The 16,800-nt window shown below is 35.7% G+C and overlaps 1 protein-coding gene across 6 annotated transcripts in view; it reads right to left on the bottom strand.

Annotated features, from left to right (window-relative positions):
• The window catches only part of ATG5 (autophagy related 5), a 120,736-nt gene that overhangs the window by 82,748 nt on the left and 21,188 nt on the right, over positions 1-16,800 (bottom strand). For all 6 annotated transcript variants that reach the window (XR_015802542.1, XR_015802539.1, XR_015802541.1 and 3 more), the window contains exon 6: positions 7,089-7,183. Coding sequence is in view for 2 of the 6 variants with exons in the window: in XM_088161957.1 (XP_088018083.1) it covers positions 7,089-7,183 (95 nt within the window). In the remaining 4 variants the exon portion in view is untranslated. The remainder of the gene's footprint in view (positions 1-7,088; positions 7,184-16,800) is intronic.

Here is a 16,800-nt window from a genome sequence, read left to right as displayed (position 1 = left end):
GCAAACACTTCATTGTTTACTTAAGAGCAGTGAAGAATACAATACTTCATAAATCACTTTCAAGCTACTTCAAACCATTAAATCTAATAATTCTCTATAGCTTTCTACAGTAATTATTAACTAGAAGGAGCTTCTATAATCAAGGGCAGCAAAATTTCAAAAATTTGTTTGCTAATTCATATTGTATTTCTAGAGTATGGTGTCATATCCCACTTCCTCACAGGTTTGTTCCATTCCATATTTACCTGCAGAGAATTTGCTTTCAGTCTTCTGGAAAGTGCAAATAGAAGTCTTGATACTTTCCAAAAAACAGAACACTTTCTATATTTTCTAATCCTCAATTCTGTGAAAAAGTTAATCTGCTTTATTTACCTATTTTATTTAAAAATAAGTAAAGGTGGAATGCTGATACTGGTAAGGTATTGGCTGTGGCTTTCGTCTCTGTGGAGTTTTGCATGAGCATCATGGGCTAGCTAGCCTTAGCTCTATAGGCATTGCTTATTCTGCACAGCCACAGAAATAACCCTTGAAGATGACATTCCTCATTTCTCTAAATAAAAAATTTTCGTATCACCTTTTTCCCATTTCCTGAGGAAAGTAGCTCACCAACCATTTTTTTTAAATTTTGCTACTACATGAAAGTACAAGAGCCAATCTCTGTGGAATACAGTTCCAGGTAGGCAAAGTCTCTTTTGCCACAACAGAAGAATCTGCCCACATTACACATTAGGGGATGAAAGTGGCAAATCAGTTTGTGTTGATTAAAGAAAGTGAAATGGAAAAGTAAAGTGATCAGCTTTAATGATCAGAAGAAAGGCAGCAATATACTAAAGAGCACTGCATTTAAATTATAAGTTCTGCAAGTAACTCAATTCAACTGAATTACTGCTTCATTTCATCACACCCTCTCAATATATTGATATTCTTAAGAATAAAGATTCAAGGTTGAGGTAAAAAGTGCACTTTTTTTTAATTGCATACATACACTAGCTTTCCTAACAATTTTAGGATGACAAATCTACAAGGTTACCACCTTAATGAAACTGTTTAGGGAGCCACAAGAATTCAAATCGTATGGTTTAAATTCAAACTTGCAGCATGAACACTTACCCAAAACTTATTTACACTCAACTCTGTTATCATAAGACAATTCAAAGAAAAGACAATAATTGAAGAGTTTTATAGAATACCAACTGGTTAAAGAGTTACTACCAATTTGTAATTGGAGGGTGCATAAAAGCTAAAGGTATTTTCAAATTGGCATTGGACTTTTTTCCCGACACAGATTGTTCATTATTTCATTGTAATTCAAGATGTACTTTGACTTTAAAAAAATCCATAAAATTGTTTACACAAAGTTAAGTTAGTAAGATTCTACTGTTTTCCCATACACTTAGATTCTTCTGAGATTTACAAGTAACTTAAGTATTGCAAGATAAAAAAAATTATTAAAAAAAAATACTACCCATTTTTTCCCCAAAATACAGAATCCAGTACATCCCTAAATTATTTTAAACTAGGTATGACATAACTCAGAACTTCAACAAACTGTTTCTCATACAACCAAAACTACTTTATTCATTGTACACAAGCTACATCTACATTCAACCCAGAAAAATTACTGTAGCCCCTCGTGACAGGCCCGAACTAGCTTAAAACTATCCAGCTCGGCAACAGCTCAACCACAGCAGAGAATTAACTCAAATCGAGGTTTTACAGCTCCATCTCTTCTGCACCTCCATCCCTGGGTACTGTGCAACTTTTACAATAGCTTTGAACTAGGCAGATTGACAGTTTTACAGACAACTTGGGCATATTTAAGGAAACTTGAGTCACATTTTGACAACAAATACAATTTATCATCTCAGAATTTTTCTTTGAAACTCTGATTGACAGCACCCATCCTGTACCAAGATTCTTAAAGGCACAAGGCTGATCTTGCACATGGGTTCCTGAAGTCTTTCCAGAGAGCTGCATGAGCACTCCTTAATATGGAGTATGTTAATAAAGTCACCTTTAGCAGCACTGGTTTGAGCCAGCTCATTTCACTGTGCACCGAGATGCATAAGAAAAGCTTATGCAATTGTGGAACCTCTGGTGGAACTGTGGTGACAGTGACCTTCAACTCAAGGTGAGAACTAGTCAAATTGCTAATACTTTCAGCACAGAACAAAACAACCTAATTCAGAAAACAAGTATTTAAGGATCATGCTGCCCCCATGTAATACTTGCTGGAAGTGTTTCTTTCCTTTCTTCCCCCCAGTCATGAGGCACTAGGAAAAATATTTTCCTAGCAAAGCTTTTAAACTTTCTTATTCATAAAGCTTTGATTCTGAAGTAGTTTAAAACTGGTGAAAGTGCACTACTGTTTCTCTAGTACTGAACCAACAGTTATTAGAATAACTCAGAGTCCATTTGTTTCTCTTCAGCACAGAAATTCAGCTGAGCCCAGCTGTTACACAAATCACCACTTCACATGATCTTCCTAGTCACTCAAACTTCTTTCTTGTAAAAGGAAGTTTTTAAGAAACAAATTGTTGATTTTCAGCAGGTCCTTTATGAAAGTGTCATTTTCAATAAATAAGAAAAAAATAAGGTATTGCACATAGGTCTGTTCAAGAACATTCTATACTAGCCCACAAAATGCTGAAACTTGCTGTGTTTTGTTGCCCTCTTCAGGTCGACAGTATATTTTCTAGTTCTTTTCCTTGACAAGTTATTGCATTGCAACTTCTTTCAAAAGATTTTTCAGATCAGAAGTTTCAAGTAGCAGATGACTTCACCTGTCTTCCACCAGTGCCTGAAGCGTTTTTGGTTTAATATCCTATAAACAAATTTACTTTTTCCCTTTACGCCTCCCTAACCTCAATATTAATCTTGAGGATTACCAAACTATCAGCTAGCGTTTGAAAAGATGACTAAAAACCAACTTTAGCACTGATAAGAAAGTCTCACGACAAGAAGCTTAAAAAGCTCAATTGATTCAGCTTACCAAAGAAAGCTCCTGACACCAATCCACAAGTAAACATGGTAGGTCAGAAAGCCACATGACTTTCAAATGGGGTAAGGCAAAACAGAATCTAGAAACTGAAGTCAGACAAATTCAGACTTGAAATGCAATGGAAACTTTTCAACAACAACAACAAGAAGTTAATAATTTACCAGCATTAAAAGGTAGGTTTATTATTACTTGAAAACTCTACAGGTAGACCCAGCATCTTACCAAACAATCTGTTTTGATCAGTTTTTTTTAACAGTTGTCACAACATGGGCCGAATTGTGCTGTTGATTTGCATACTTGCAATGGGTTTTGCAATTGCTTATCCAAGGTCTGCCAATTAATGAGGAAATATGGATGAAACAGTCTTCAATTGCTTGGAAATGGCCATGCTTGAGCTTCTGATTCACTTGCTGAGACAGATACTAATAATGCCTTAAAATATTTCATTTCCCACTCCCACTTTTAGAGGACAGGTCATGGTAAACATTTATGTCTACTAAGACATCTCAATACTGCAGCTTTGACATAAAAAGTGTTGAATTTAACTGATATATTATTAAATATGAAGAATTTCACTCATGTTACAAAGGAAGACAAACATACTAACAATCTGTGACTGTACAACTTAATCTCAACATCTTAAGGGACCTATGATAGAAAAAAAGTGTTTAAAGTTAAGGTCTACTATACAATTGTAAGCAATAAAATAAATAAGCTAATCAAAACCCTTAGAAAATGGAAGGAAAGGAAATGCTCATTCAGTACCAAATAAAGGAAAATGCAAACAGTCTCAGATCATCCCTTTTTGGGATGGCAAACACAAAACAGCCAGGCTGCCTCCAGCAATTGCAACTCTAAAAAAACTCGGGAGAACTTGGCATAAGGAGTTTTCATTCACTTTCTTCCCAATACTTTTGTAAATTTAATCTCAAGAATACAATATACAGCTTTAAATCCCACACACTCAGAGAGCAGACTCCAGAGAAGAGCATGAAGAAGTAGGGGAGCATGACATGGGGAGAGAGCAAGAAACAAACTGGGGAATGAGTACAACTGAGATTCAGAATGCTCCCACAGCAGGCAGCAGTTCGTCAGAGCAGTCTCTATCAGCACATAGAGACTCTTCTCCTGACTAATATGCCCTGTCACAGTGCCTGGAGCCAAAGACTGATGAAAACTTCCTGCCTTCGATCAGTCAGTTTGTTAAATTAGACTGTGAAACATCAGCTGGTCGTATAAACACAGGGGGAAATTCCACAAGCCAAACTAGCTCTAGTACTGGACGTGAAAAGCAACACTTGAATTGAAATTATACTCAAAACATTACTATTTTCTTTCTTGCCATTAAAGAACAAGTGCAAAAAGCACTCAATTCTACAGTACTCAGATAAAAAGGAAAGAAAGGTTTTGTGCACCTGTCAGTTGAAGACAAAGCAGTTTACGCCTCTGAAGTGGGGAACTTCTTTTTTGACACATTGAATTAAAAGTATCACCAAAATATAATACTATTTTTAAACTGTCTCTGGTAGAAAAAGTTTCCACCTATGTCAAAGGTTTATCTGGTTCAAGTTCCATATGACACAGCTAGCAGAATATGACAGACAGCTGGCAATAAAATCTCTGAGATACCTTAGCTAAATTTTAAAATCACAAATGAGTTGATCCTTAGTGATTCTCAACCTTTTTTTACATCATATACTGTAGATGCCAGGATTCTGGTCCAATCTTAGCTGCTATACTTAAAAGAAGAGGTGGACAAAGGTTTTTAAAATTACCTGTGGTTAGTTTAGTTCTGACTTACCCAAGTATGATGTTCATATTTTTGCCATTTCTTTCTCCCACACACTCCATCAGATTTGGTCACCAGAGGAGGTATGATTCATATTACTCTTTAGAAATGTATTTTAGTAGACAAACTTTACAACTGAAAGAGTTTTTGAGTTTGTAAAATAATGAATTCTTCAGTGAAAAAAATCCATCAAATCACTTTATTGAATGCACTTCTCCTGCAGCAACTTTGCCAATTCACATTTAAATTGCAGCTAAGACTGTTTTTTCTTATTTGGTATCATAATCAAGTACAATTTTTTGAAGGAAAACAAATTCATCCACCTCATACTGTTAAAAAACAACGTAGAAAGTTCCCTTCACAGAATTTCCTTCTAATAATTTGGTGTAATAGAAGGTATGGAAAACACAAGGAGGAACTCTTCCCACTGAAGGCAGTTATCATCATTTCCTGCCATCCACTTGTGCATCCTTAAGTATCTACATGAACATTGTGTGAAGACACACAGGGAATAAATATCCACTGCAACACAAACTCAGCTTAAATCAGGTGTTTACATAGGGATATACAAGCAACCAATTAGAATGCCAAGCAGGCTTCTACCAGCACTAATGGAAAATAAGTGCATTTAGGGTAGGGGTTACATACATCTGAAAACACTTTAGAATCAGTTATTTTTCCATATGCAAGTTTGTCACTAACTCCTTATTTGGAATTAAAATTATAATCTCACCCTTCCTAAGGCTTCCTGAAAATTCCTTTAAACACACAGAGCAGTAATCAGTACACATACTAACAAAATAAACAAAGCTAGAGACATCTGCACCCAAATTTTTAAAAGGACTGGAAATATTTAGAAATGCTAAAGAGCAGCATTACTGAAAATTACATCAACCTTCTCAAAGGTTGTCTCAGCATCATCTTTATTTGTATTTGGTCTTTAATTGTTAGATATTTTGGGTTTAAACAAAAGTAAGGGTTTTTCAACTGAAAAGGTAATGAGAATCAAGATAAGTACTACTAGTTCAAGTGATAAATTAATAAAATAAATCAATAAAATCTGTTCTTGATTATTTTATTTTAAAAAAGCTTTATTATCTTGAAATCATGTAATATCATAGAAATCTTCGCTCATGCCCTAAAGATCTGCAACCTATTCAGAGAGTAAAACCTCTTTTTTGCAAACCCATTTACGTGACTTCTATGAAAAGACTTTTTTAAAAACCCCATACCTATCAGAGAACAAGCAAATAACTTTGTCACCAATCAAACAAATACTGTGAGTACTACTTTTCCTGATACATACTTTTTGGTTCTTATACAAACCTTGCCATCTGCTGTGATCTCTGACAAAATAACTGACTTCCGTTCTCAATCTAAGGTTTCATTATGACAGTAAATGTCTTACATCTAACATTAAAAGCTACTCTAGTCCCACTGCAAGACTGTATAGGCTTCTATGGTCATTATAACATGTTATAAAGTAGTATTAGAATATTCAGTACTATGAATAAAGAACTTTCTTTCCATAGCTATTGGAGCAAAACTTAAATATAAACAGATTAAAACATTCCAACAGAGCACAACTGTTTAATTTACAGAGAGGCTACACAAATTTTTGTATAAGCCTTTAACCATACATAATTCCAAACTTTATTGTGACTTTAATGCTGTAAAAACTAAGGTGTCCTTAGGACAAGAAAAATTTTGAGGATTCCAAGGAATATGCCTCCAAACAAAATGCTGAAAAAAATAAAGTGCTGGTGCATTAAAATAGGAAAAAAAAACCCACATTAAAAGCTAGTTTTGGGATGTAAGTATACAACTAGAAGACAAAGGTAAGAATTAGATGCAAGACCTATGCCATTACTTCCACCATAAAATGCCTACAAGAAAAGAAGCCCATACAGTGGTTGAGGGAAAATTATTGTTCTTGAAGTGCTTGGCTTAGACCTTTCAGAGGGCATTTTGCTTTTAAAGCATTCTTCATAGTTAGCAGCTATTTTTAATAACAGAATTAGGTTGTTGGATTGTTTTTTTTAAAAAGAACAAACATCATCTACATCAGCCATAGGATGTTCTCAAGTATTACACACTTGCAACATAGTAAATGTTAATTACCTATTAGAATAAATACAGTTTATTTTGTCTGCTAATCCATGCAACTCAAGGGTCCAGCAAAGATGAACATGCAAAGTTTTGCTATAATGCTAGAAAAGGAAACATATAATTCTGAAAACAGATTACAATATATGACACCTCCGTGGAAGAGTTTGATTTTATCTTATTGTCTCCTACCTGATAAATTCTAAATGGGATGTATCGAAATCCATTATCTTCTGGAGGATACTCCATGAGTTTTCGATTTATTGCCCAAAACTGTTCAAATTTATCTGTGAAGGTAAAATTAGACTTTGTCAATATCAACAACATTTTTTCAACCTAAAGAGGTAGATGACACAACTGGAACAACATGCAAACTTTTCTTACAGAATGTATTTTGTACGAATTTATTTTTCCTACATTTCTCTTCCCTATTTAGCCTAAAGCCAAAGGTAGGTCATCTGCACTCTCCTGTGAAAACAGTGATGTGGTGATTTATTGAACTGAAAGAGAAAGCAACTTTAACTCATATCTTATCTCTCATTGTTAAGGAAATACTGGGCTATAAATTATGGATTTCATTACCTCAAGTAACCTGTTTTTCCACTCCCTGCTGGTACTGGTCCATACTGTCTCACAGTCTGCTAAAACATTTAATTGTTCTTAGCTATAATTGAGCAATGGGTGTAAAGTATAGAGAAACTAAAGCAGGAGAAACACTTCTTAAGTGATTTACATTTGGATATGTAGATCTTAAAATAATCTGCAACCATGCATGATATGGTCAGAAAATACACTGCCAGATTCATGACACAACCTGAAAATAAAAGCTTATGCTTGAAAGACATTTTTGTTATTATCCAAGTAAGTAGGGTAAATAGCCTGCACACCATTTCATGCTGTTCAGATATTACAAGAACTGAATAGTTTATTACATTTAAAATGTACTAATGACAGCACAGGTATAAGAGTAATAAAGGCTTTAATACATGCAAATCAGTTATTCAAAATAAGCAAATAACTAACAGCAGAAGTGATAGAAAGGAATACAAAGAGCTAAGATGAATAAAGCTGCTGCTAGCCTGACTGGAGAAGGCAGCTTTAGAAGGGGAAGAACAAGGGATCAATTTCCTTATAGGCCCTAACCCTCCAAGACACACAGTAGATGTTTTCACAGAAGGAACACAAGGTCTCCAATTTTCCCTCCTTGGCACAATGTTCAGCCAAGTCTCAAAAAGCTGGGCTCATACAAAATATACCCATTACAGTAAAATTCAGAAATGTATTCACAGGACAAAGGTTCTTCCTGCTTCCAAAAGTGCTGATTACACTCAAAGCAACTGCAGAAAATGAGTCTGAGATTTGCTTCATTCCAGCATACAGCATAGATGCCTGTCAGTGCATTAAAAGGCACAGGTTAGTATATACTGCAGGGTTTATAATACATTATTCTTCCTGACTGAATGCAACACAAGGCAGGAATTTCCAAGAAACTGTGAACAAACTCCTGTCAGGTATGCTTATGCCCAGGATACTTATCTCAGAAAGTGCTTCCACACCCTTGTTTCCTGATTAGCAGCAAGTGCCTCTTGACAGGCACTTACCGGAGCTACAGGCACCTGTCCAGCATGAGGAGCTGCCTGGATGCAGGATGTCACCCCATCATTCACTGGGCTGGGAGTGACAGTGACAGCCCCGGAAGAGCCTGTAATCAGACTATCCCACATTTGGGAACACCAGTATAGAGAGTCAGAGGTTTAAATATCCAACACAAACGCTTTCAGTGGGAAAGTGAAGATTTAGCATGCTTCCTTTATCCTTGGAGGCAGCACTCAGAATGGCTTGCAGCTTTCACTACAGATGTGTGAACAGGCATTCCACAGTAGGCATTGATAGATTTATACTTCAATTACCACTTCTAACTCACTTAAGAAAACTGTTAGGGTGATGCACAAAAAAAAAACCAATCCAGATCTACTTAAAGCTAGTGAGCTTCAGTAGACTTAAATAAGGAACGTCCATATTTGGAGATATCCTACTTGAACAGAAATAAAACAAACATTAACTTGATTTACTTGTTTAATGCTCACATTACAGTAATTAGGAGAGTTGGGTAAACAGTTTACTGTTCTCAAAATTCACCAGAAATGAGAAACACATCTTATGGATCAGAAGCAAAAGAAATTATGAACAAATAAAATACTTGAATCAGAAGATTAAGTACATTGATTCTAGTGGCATACAAATATGGCAAACAAGGGAGGCTCTGGATGACAAAAAAACGTTAAACAGTGGTAATGTGCAATTAGCTCACTTCTGCTCTTCATTCCTGATTCCTCAGCTCCCACAAAATATGCCAGAAACCAGGTAATCTTATTTAAGGCAATTACATTTAAAAATTTATATCTCTCGGATTATTCTCTGAACACTTAGGCAGCGCTTAAGACACTTGATTTGTTCTAATAGTTTCTGTAGTTTCCACATATAACAGCAATAAATCTGCAACAGCTGAATTATGAACTTGTTACATTTTGTAATCAAGCATGTTCTGTCAATCCACCTGATATCCCAGGAATTTTAGCTAGACATAATGGAGTCAGATATCTTAAGATCTGTACAGCACTGTCTGAAGACCTCTGAACAAATTCCTCCTCACAACCTTATCTTGCTGTCCTCCAAATATCTTTCCAGGGATACAGTATTTTCACCACAGGAATAAGAGTTGGGCATAAGAAAACTAAGACAAATTTTTAAAGCAAGCAGGAGATAAAAGAGCTATCCAGTTTGCATACTGATATATATGACCTGGCAAGAGCTTTTATTAGCAGAGCATTGGCTGAGTGCCAGAATCCTAAAGCTCCAAAACTGACTGCTTTTCACAGAATCTTTAAGACTCAAAGCTTAAAATAAACAAACAAAATCACTGACAAATATCCACCCCAATCTCCCTAAAAACCTAAGTGAAAGGATTCTTCCTTCTCTCATTTTTATGTATCAGTACCCTCTATTTTTGCAAAGTCTCAAGAAAGCTATTAGTGCTACAATGAGCTATAGGAACTAATTAGTTCATTGGCTAGACAGGACGAAGACAGAAGGTGCTGGCCGGAAATTTAACAATCAAAACAAAACTGACTTTTCATCAGGCCAGTAAACAAGGAAGAGTTCTCTACCTATCAGCAAAAGCACTTTACACACTTGTCTCCCTCCCTCGTAAAAAGCTTATGCAGTCTGCATGACATCTAAACCACCGTAACAGTCAAATCTGATTCCTTTTGTTTTTCACAGTCCATCTGTTTTTAAGAAAGTGCTTGCTTGAAGTGTTAGAGAGTTTCTGTATTAGCAAAAAACAGTACTTGCAAAAGGCAGATGTCCCTATCTGAATAACAATATTTAAAGTAATGACAGTAAGATTTGAACAGAAGTGAGATTAGTGACAGTATAAATGTTTCATGACTCCACTAATCATATTTCTTAAACAAGAGATGATGATTGCTACACAAATTTGTCTAAAATGAAATATAAAAACTTCTCCATGTATTTTACATCAAAGATCAGAAAGTTAATAACCAAATAATTGGGAAATGTATCAGCCAAGTCACTAACATTTATAACTATTCATTGCTTAGAAATGCAATCATTGAATGCCCAAAAGCCAGCCAGACATTAGCCTTCAGTACTACAGAGATGCACAGAATCTAGGGAGAGTTTTGAAAATAATCTATTTATGTATTTAGAAAAAGCACGAGATGGCAAAACTACAAAGGCTTAATGTCACCCATGACAACAGTCTCAGTAAATGAATTCATTAAGCAACAAAGTAAACTCAAACATATTTACAAATACAGTATGCCACATTATGCATGTAGGATTCAGAAACCTATCAGTAAAATTATTCATGCCTATAAAGTACCCATTAAAACTATTGAAAAAATTACTGACACAGGGAAACACTGAGAATTGTCTCCTCCATTAAACCAAATTGGAGATCCTTTAGCAGTCATTGAAATGAACCTAAATTTATACCTTGTTATGTTAAAAAGTTCTTGGTAATCCCATTATATTTTATTGTTAATAGACAGTAACTGCTGAACCTCTTACTATTGAGCAGTGTTAACTTAGGCTTAGTCCAAGATGAGGGCTAAAAAGCTGAGCTCCCTTTTGCTCCTTGGTCTCAGCCTGAAATGTTCTTCAGGCAAGCAGAAAAATTAGTTTCACTCATACTAGCCTCTTACAGTCATTTTCTGAAACTCAAGTGCTGTCACACTTCAAACAACTTGAAATTTCACATGGATATTTAAATTAGACATGTCTCCTTCACCCAGATGAGGCTACAACAGGATGGATTACTGAGAGGGTAAAGGGCACTGCTCAAGTGCTCACCATCAACGTGTGCATTTCACTGCAGCACAGCTTTAAACCTGCATACACAAACAATCTAGGCAATTATCACAGAATGGAAAAATACATCTATAAATCCCCTTGCAATGGAAAACCCTGGTAAGAGCATATAGACAGTTAAAATGAAGTCCCCATTGCAGTGTAGTAGGCAAAAGAACTAAAAAACACCACCCTAATCTGTAACTTTATTGACAAAAAAAATCATAATAGTAAGGAATTATTTTGTTTCTATATTTGATAGTGATACAACTGCTATCAGAGATTATCAGACTCTAGGACTGGACATATTTCAAGAAGGCTGTTGAGACTGTTTATAAAACAAAAAGAATTAATACAGAAACAAGGGAAAGACTTGAAATTCAGAAAGGAAATACTAATTCATGGCTCTTGTATTTCAGCATGTATATTCATCTTTTTAGAAAGTCAAAAAAGTGAACAAACTGGTGTAGCCCTTGGGGTAGTACATATGCACAACTTTGTCTGGACTACTCACGGTTTCTTCTTAAAACCATTTATTGGAATAAATTAAACAGAACACTTGAAATTAAATTGTATCTGTAGCTCTACACAAGCAATACCAACTCGCAGCTTGCACACAACTACATTCAGTACTGAAGTTTAAAAAACACAAAACTTGTCCATTCTCAGAGGTTCACCACTGTCTAACAACCATACGAACCATGGAATTACTTGGGCAGAACCATACCTAGCAGTAAGAGACCAAAGTCTGATGTACAAGCTGTACAAAAATGACAGAAAAAAAGTTTGGAAGTGCCTTTGGAAGTCAAGCTCACCCTGCCCCAAAAGAGCTGCCTACACAAAGTTAAACGAGTTTGCTCAAGCCTTGCCCAGTGAAGTTTGACTGTCTGTGTGGGTCCCCCCTCCGAATTGCAGATCTGCCCTCCAATCCACCAACTGCTCCCATCAACTTTTCCTTTCAGTCACAGATAAACTCACTAAGGGTTAATCTGTCACACACATAAAATCAAACTGCAGAGTACAGAGGGGTGCAGCCGAAAGTCAAGGATACAAAGTGTATTTCCTTAATGTTAAAGCAAGCATATTTTCTACTGACTCATGTGTTAACAAGCATTGCTTTTCAGTGGTGTAGCCAAAAAGAAGACTTCTCAAAATTTAGTATAAATACTACTTCCACATTGTTCTCAGGAAGACTGAGACTCTGCATGCATATATAATTCTTCTCACTGGTATTTTGAACCAATTTTTTATAAAAAGTTAAGTTCTTGTGTGGTATGCCTGAAGCACGAAGGAGCTTTTGTTGATGAAATAAATATTAAAGCTTTAATACCAGTTCAAAACCAATTTCTGTGCTATTCAGAAATATTATTTACAGCTGATTACTTTAATTTCCCACCTATTTGAAGACTTATCTCTAAACTACTTAGTTTACCTAAATTCACCATTCATATTCTTGTTTTATAAAAGCACTGATAACTACAACTATCAACGACTTCAGGAAGATTTGGGTACATATCTGACTCTCAATGACCACTACAGTCAGTGACAGACTTTTTGAGAGCACACTTGAAGTACTGGTATGGCATCATTAAGATATTTATTTTTCTTTCCCATTTTACACATCACCACAGTTAAAATGTTCTTGCTCTTAAACACCTAGTTTATTTGGGCATTTTCAAAGACCATACTATATAATACAAATTCACCACTGAAAAGGGAACACAAGTTTACTGAACTTTTCAGACTATATTCACATACGTGTCACTATCAGATATGGAGAGACACGACCTTAGAACAGGACCTAAATTTTGACTTAATGTAGCAGAAGCCACAGAAATTTGTGAAAATATTCTTCATGTCACGGATAGCAAAGTAACAACATTCAACATAAAAGGACATTTTGAAGACTGTACAAGAAAGCAGCATGTCATTCTTCAGATTATTTATCAGATCAAAAAGGCATTTTCTGCCTGTTTTCTTACAGTATATACACGGAAGCCATACCTTACCAACATTCTTTTCACTTACTAAACACACTCACAAACTACAAGTTTCACTTTAAGTACACTGTTTCCTTAATATCACCTCTCTTCATTTCTAGGTTACCACTTTATCTGGAAAAGGTTTAGGCAAAGAAAGTCATCAAGATGGATGACTACTTTCTTTCTTTTATTCAAATAAGAAAATGCACACATCCTACAAAATGTAAGCTTTCTCTATAGTAAAAAAGCAGGTGATCTCAGAAGTACTGTCAGTTCAACTAAAAAGAAAGCTCTGATGACACAAAAGGATTATCCATTTCTGAAATGCATAACCCACAGGTTGTATAGGAATTAAGGGGCAGAGCTTGTTACAGACTTTCCTGAGTAAGTCAAAGGGAAAAGGACTCCTGGCAATTTTATCCATCCTCCAGCTCTCTGCTCCATATCTAGGAGAGCCTTAGAATTTTGATTTCTTCATGTCTAATTATGCTCTCTATATATACATGAAAACAGAGTAGCATAACACCATGTAACTTTCTAACTCACTTTGCTTCACCTGTACTATGCTTTTTTCTAAAATAAAGCTTTTCTTAAAAGTTAAGGAACCTTTATATTAATTCATATTAATAGATTCAGGAGTTTACAAGCAGAAAGTAAGTTAGAAGAATTTCAAATTGCAAAACAAGAAACCCTCAACTAAAGAAAGTTAAATTTAAAAGTGAAGTCCGTTTTTTAGAGACAGTTTACTCTAAATTTTAGTTAGATCATACACATTTTTCAGGAAATGACTTATTTTGAGAGCGAGGGGAGAAAGAAAAGCAGAAGACAGCAAAAAGAGACCTCGAAGTTTTTGCCTTCAGAGTATAATAGTTTTTATTAGGCACATGATCATCTAACATAAGAGGGTGAAAATGCTAGAAACACTCTCTCTACTTCCATCTCTAAGCAACCTCCTCTCGTGGCAGACTTCAGTAGGATTGTGTTATCTTTTGCTTTCCTTCCTTCTCTGCCTTCATATAGTTCTTGCCCTCCTTTGAGACCCACTGGTTCTCACTGGCCTCAGACAGAGCAGACCTGCCCTGCCCTCCTGTTTGAGAGCAGAGAAGAGAAAGCCAAGCAGGGAATGCAGGCTGCCATCAATTCCCCCTCTTTGTCTCACAGTAAAGGGCAGCTATTCAAGTGGACACCAGGCCAGCACAGAGGAGTAACAAAGCCAAAAGCAGTTTCAGGGGGATGGCAGTTAAGAATCACAATACTACATCCATATGAGTGGACTATTGGCTTAGTCATTTGTGTAGAAAGGGTAACAGTCCCATAAACACTGCAGAACTAACAGTGAGGTCTAGGTCACAATCCATTACCAGAAAAACCACCACAACTAACCAAACCCCAAACAAAACCTATTGCTATGGAAAAAAAACCCCAAAAACATCCCCAGGAAGGCCTGCTCTGATGCAGCTGATTCATTCTGCAGTCTGCTCAAAGCCAGACCCTGCTCAACACCAAAGCAGCACTGGGAGACTTTCTGCAGGGCTATCTGAACCGGTCTAAATCACATTCCATCAGTTCCATGGTATCAGCCACACCAGTGTTTGATGTGTGCCATGCTAGCTTAACTCCAGAATAAACAGGTAATGATGCTCATTATAAGGCAACTTGATGAATTTTGGAAAATTTTTAACTAAGAAAGTCCAGGAAGGTAAGATTGGGGTTTTTAAATCACTTTTAACCAATACACTAATTTCAAAGTTCAAATTAATTATTTAATCTTTCTTCACAGTTAACCAAATCTCCACAGAGTGAACATGGAAAAAATTCCCCATTTTGGTAGCAATATGGGGAAGAAGTAAACAAGGTAGCTTTGTGATTTCAAAATTAGCAGCTTTTTTATTCATTCTCCTGAGAAACTCCAGAAGATTTTCTAAGGAAATTTGAAATGGTGAGTTGAGATCATAGAGGTTTTGTTCAGCTACCTAAAGCATGCTCACCATGAGGTAAAGGACAGCATTGCTTCCACCTATGAAGAGGGGAAATAGGCCCATCAAACCTGAGTGGGTCAAGTGTAGACAGCACAAGAAAAGCTCTAACACACTTCCTTTTTTGCAATTTGAACATTTCTAAACAGAAATGTGATAACTGAGAACAAACACAACTTCTGCCTCTCAAAAACCCAAGAATAGTTTAGATAAATTTTGTAACTAAACATAAGACAACACAAGCCTGATTCTGTCAGTAAGGCAAGATAGAGATCAGATGCATTAAAAAATAAAATATTGTATATTCTGAAAGCTTGCAGGATTTTTCTCCTCTAGTAAAAACAATTCAATACGGTCACTTAACTTTTGGTAAGCCCTACAAGCATGAATGAGCATTGCATTCTTTTTCCATAATATTTTCCCTAAAATAATGACTTCATTATATTTTATAATATATAAAAGAAACCTTAAAGTAGTTATGAGTTTTTACTGTTTATTTCTCCCACTCATGTATCAGAAATACCAAGTCTAGTCTTCATTGGTTATAAATGATGCCTGTGAAAATTTAAGGGTACAGTTGCTTCTGCTAGTCCACAACTGATAAAAATCAGATGTGCTGAATCTAAATCCCTTCATTTATCAGAACCATTATATACTGAAGTTATAGATATTAATTCTTTGAACCATGCAAAAAATACAGCTCTCTCTCTGGAAACAGTGGGGATTTCATTTGTTTGATCCTGAGTCATCAGTAGGCCCATATAGTCTTAAGAGTTTCAAAGCTGAAAGCCTTTATTTTTCCACACAAAAGTCAAGAAGAAAAAAAAACCACCCACTTGAAAATCCTTTTCATCCATGATAAAAATGGCCATAACACTACTAAAGCAAAAACAATAGTAACATTTTCCATGAATTCTGACCAAAGAATTTTAACAATTCATACAAAGGAACAAGGGTCAGCATAGCTGCATAGTCTGTTTTTATCACTTCCCTACCACAGACAGACATCTATGGCTGGTCAAAAAATGTACCTGTCCCAAAGAAGAGTTCTAACTCAGAAATATCTGGTTTATCAATCAAAAATTGACCGTGAAGAACAAAAAAAACCACAGCACAAAATAGAATAATATGTTTTCCTTCCTGATTTGGTATCAGATTAACATAAAACCAGAAATGGTGGGAGGAGGGATGCAAAGGTTAATATGAATAACCACCAGCTGTTACCAGCACAAGATTCCCACAAATTCACTATTACAGCTCTTCTCTTAAAAGCCATCTACAAGCAACTGGTAAGTTTCACATGTTACCTGTTCAAGTAGCTGCTTCTCAGCAGAAACATTTATACCAAATTACAAATTACTTGATAGTTATATTTTTCGAAACAAAACTGGACAGGCTTTTTTTCAAAAATGTAAATTCAGGACATGTCTTCTAATTAATGCTATCGCTCTTTAAAAAAATAACACTTCCTATAATTAAGAACTGAAGAAAATTGTTTGAAGTTGCACAGAAAAAACAGTCTACAGATGTATCTTTACTTACAAAGCAGTTATCACAAATGCTACTTTCTTT

This window comes from Sturnus vulgaris, chromosome 3 (genome assembly GCF_052056855.1).
Source record: "Sturnus vulgaris isolate bStuVul1 chromosome 3, bStuVul1.hap1, whole genome shotgun sequence".
NCBI lineage: Eukaryota > Metazoa > Chordata > Aves > Passeriformes > Sturnidae > Sturnus > Sturnus vulgaris.
This window is presented reverse-complemented; position numbering and strand designations above follow the sequence as displayed.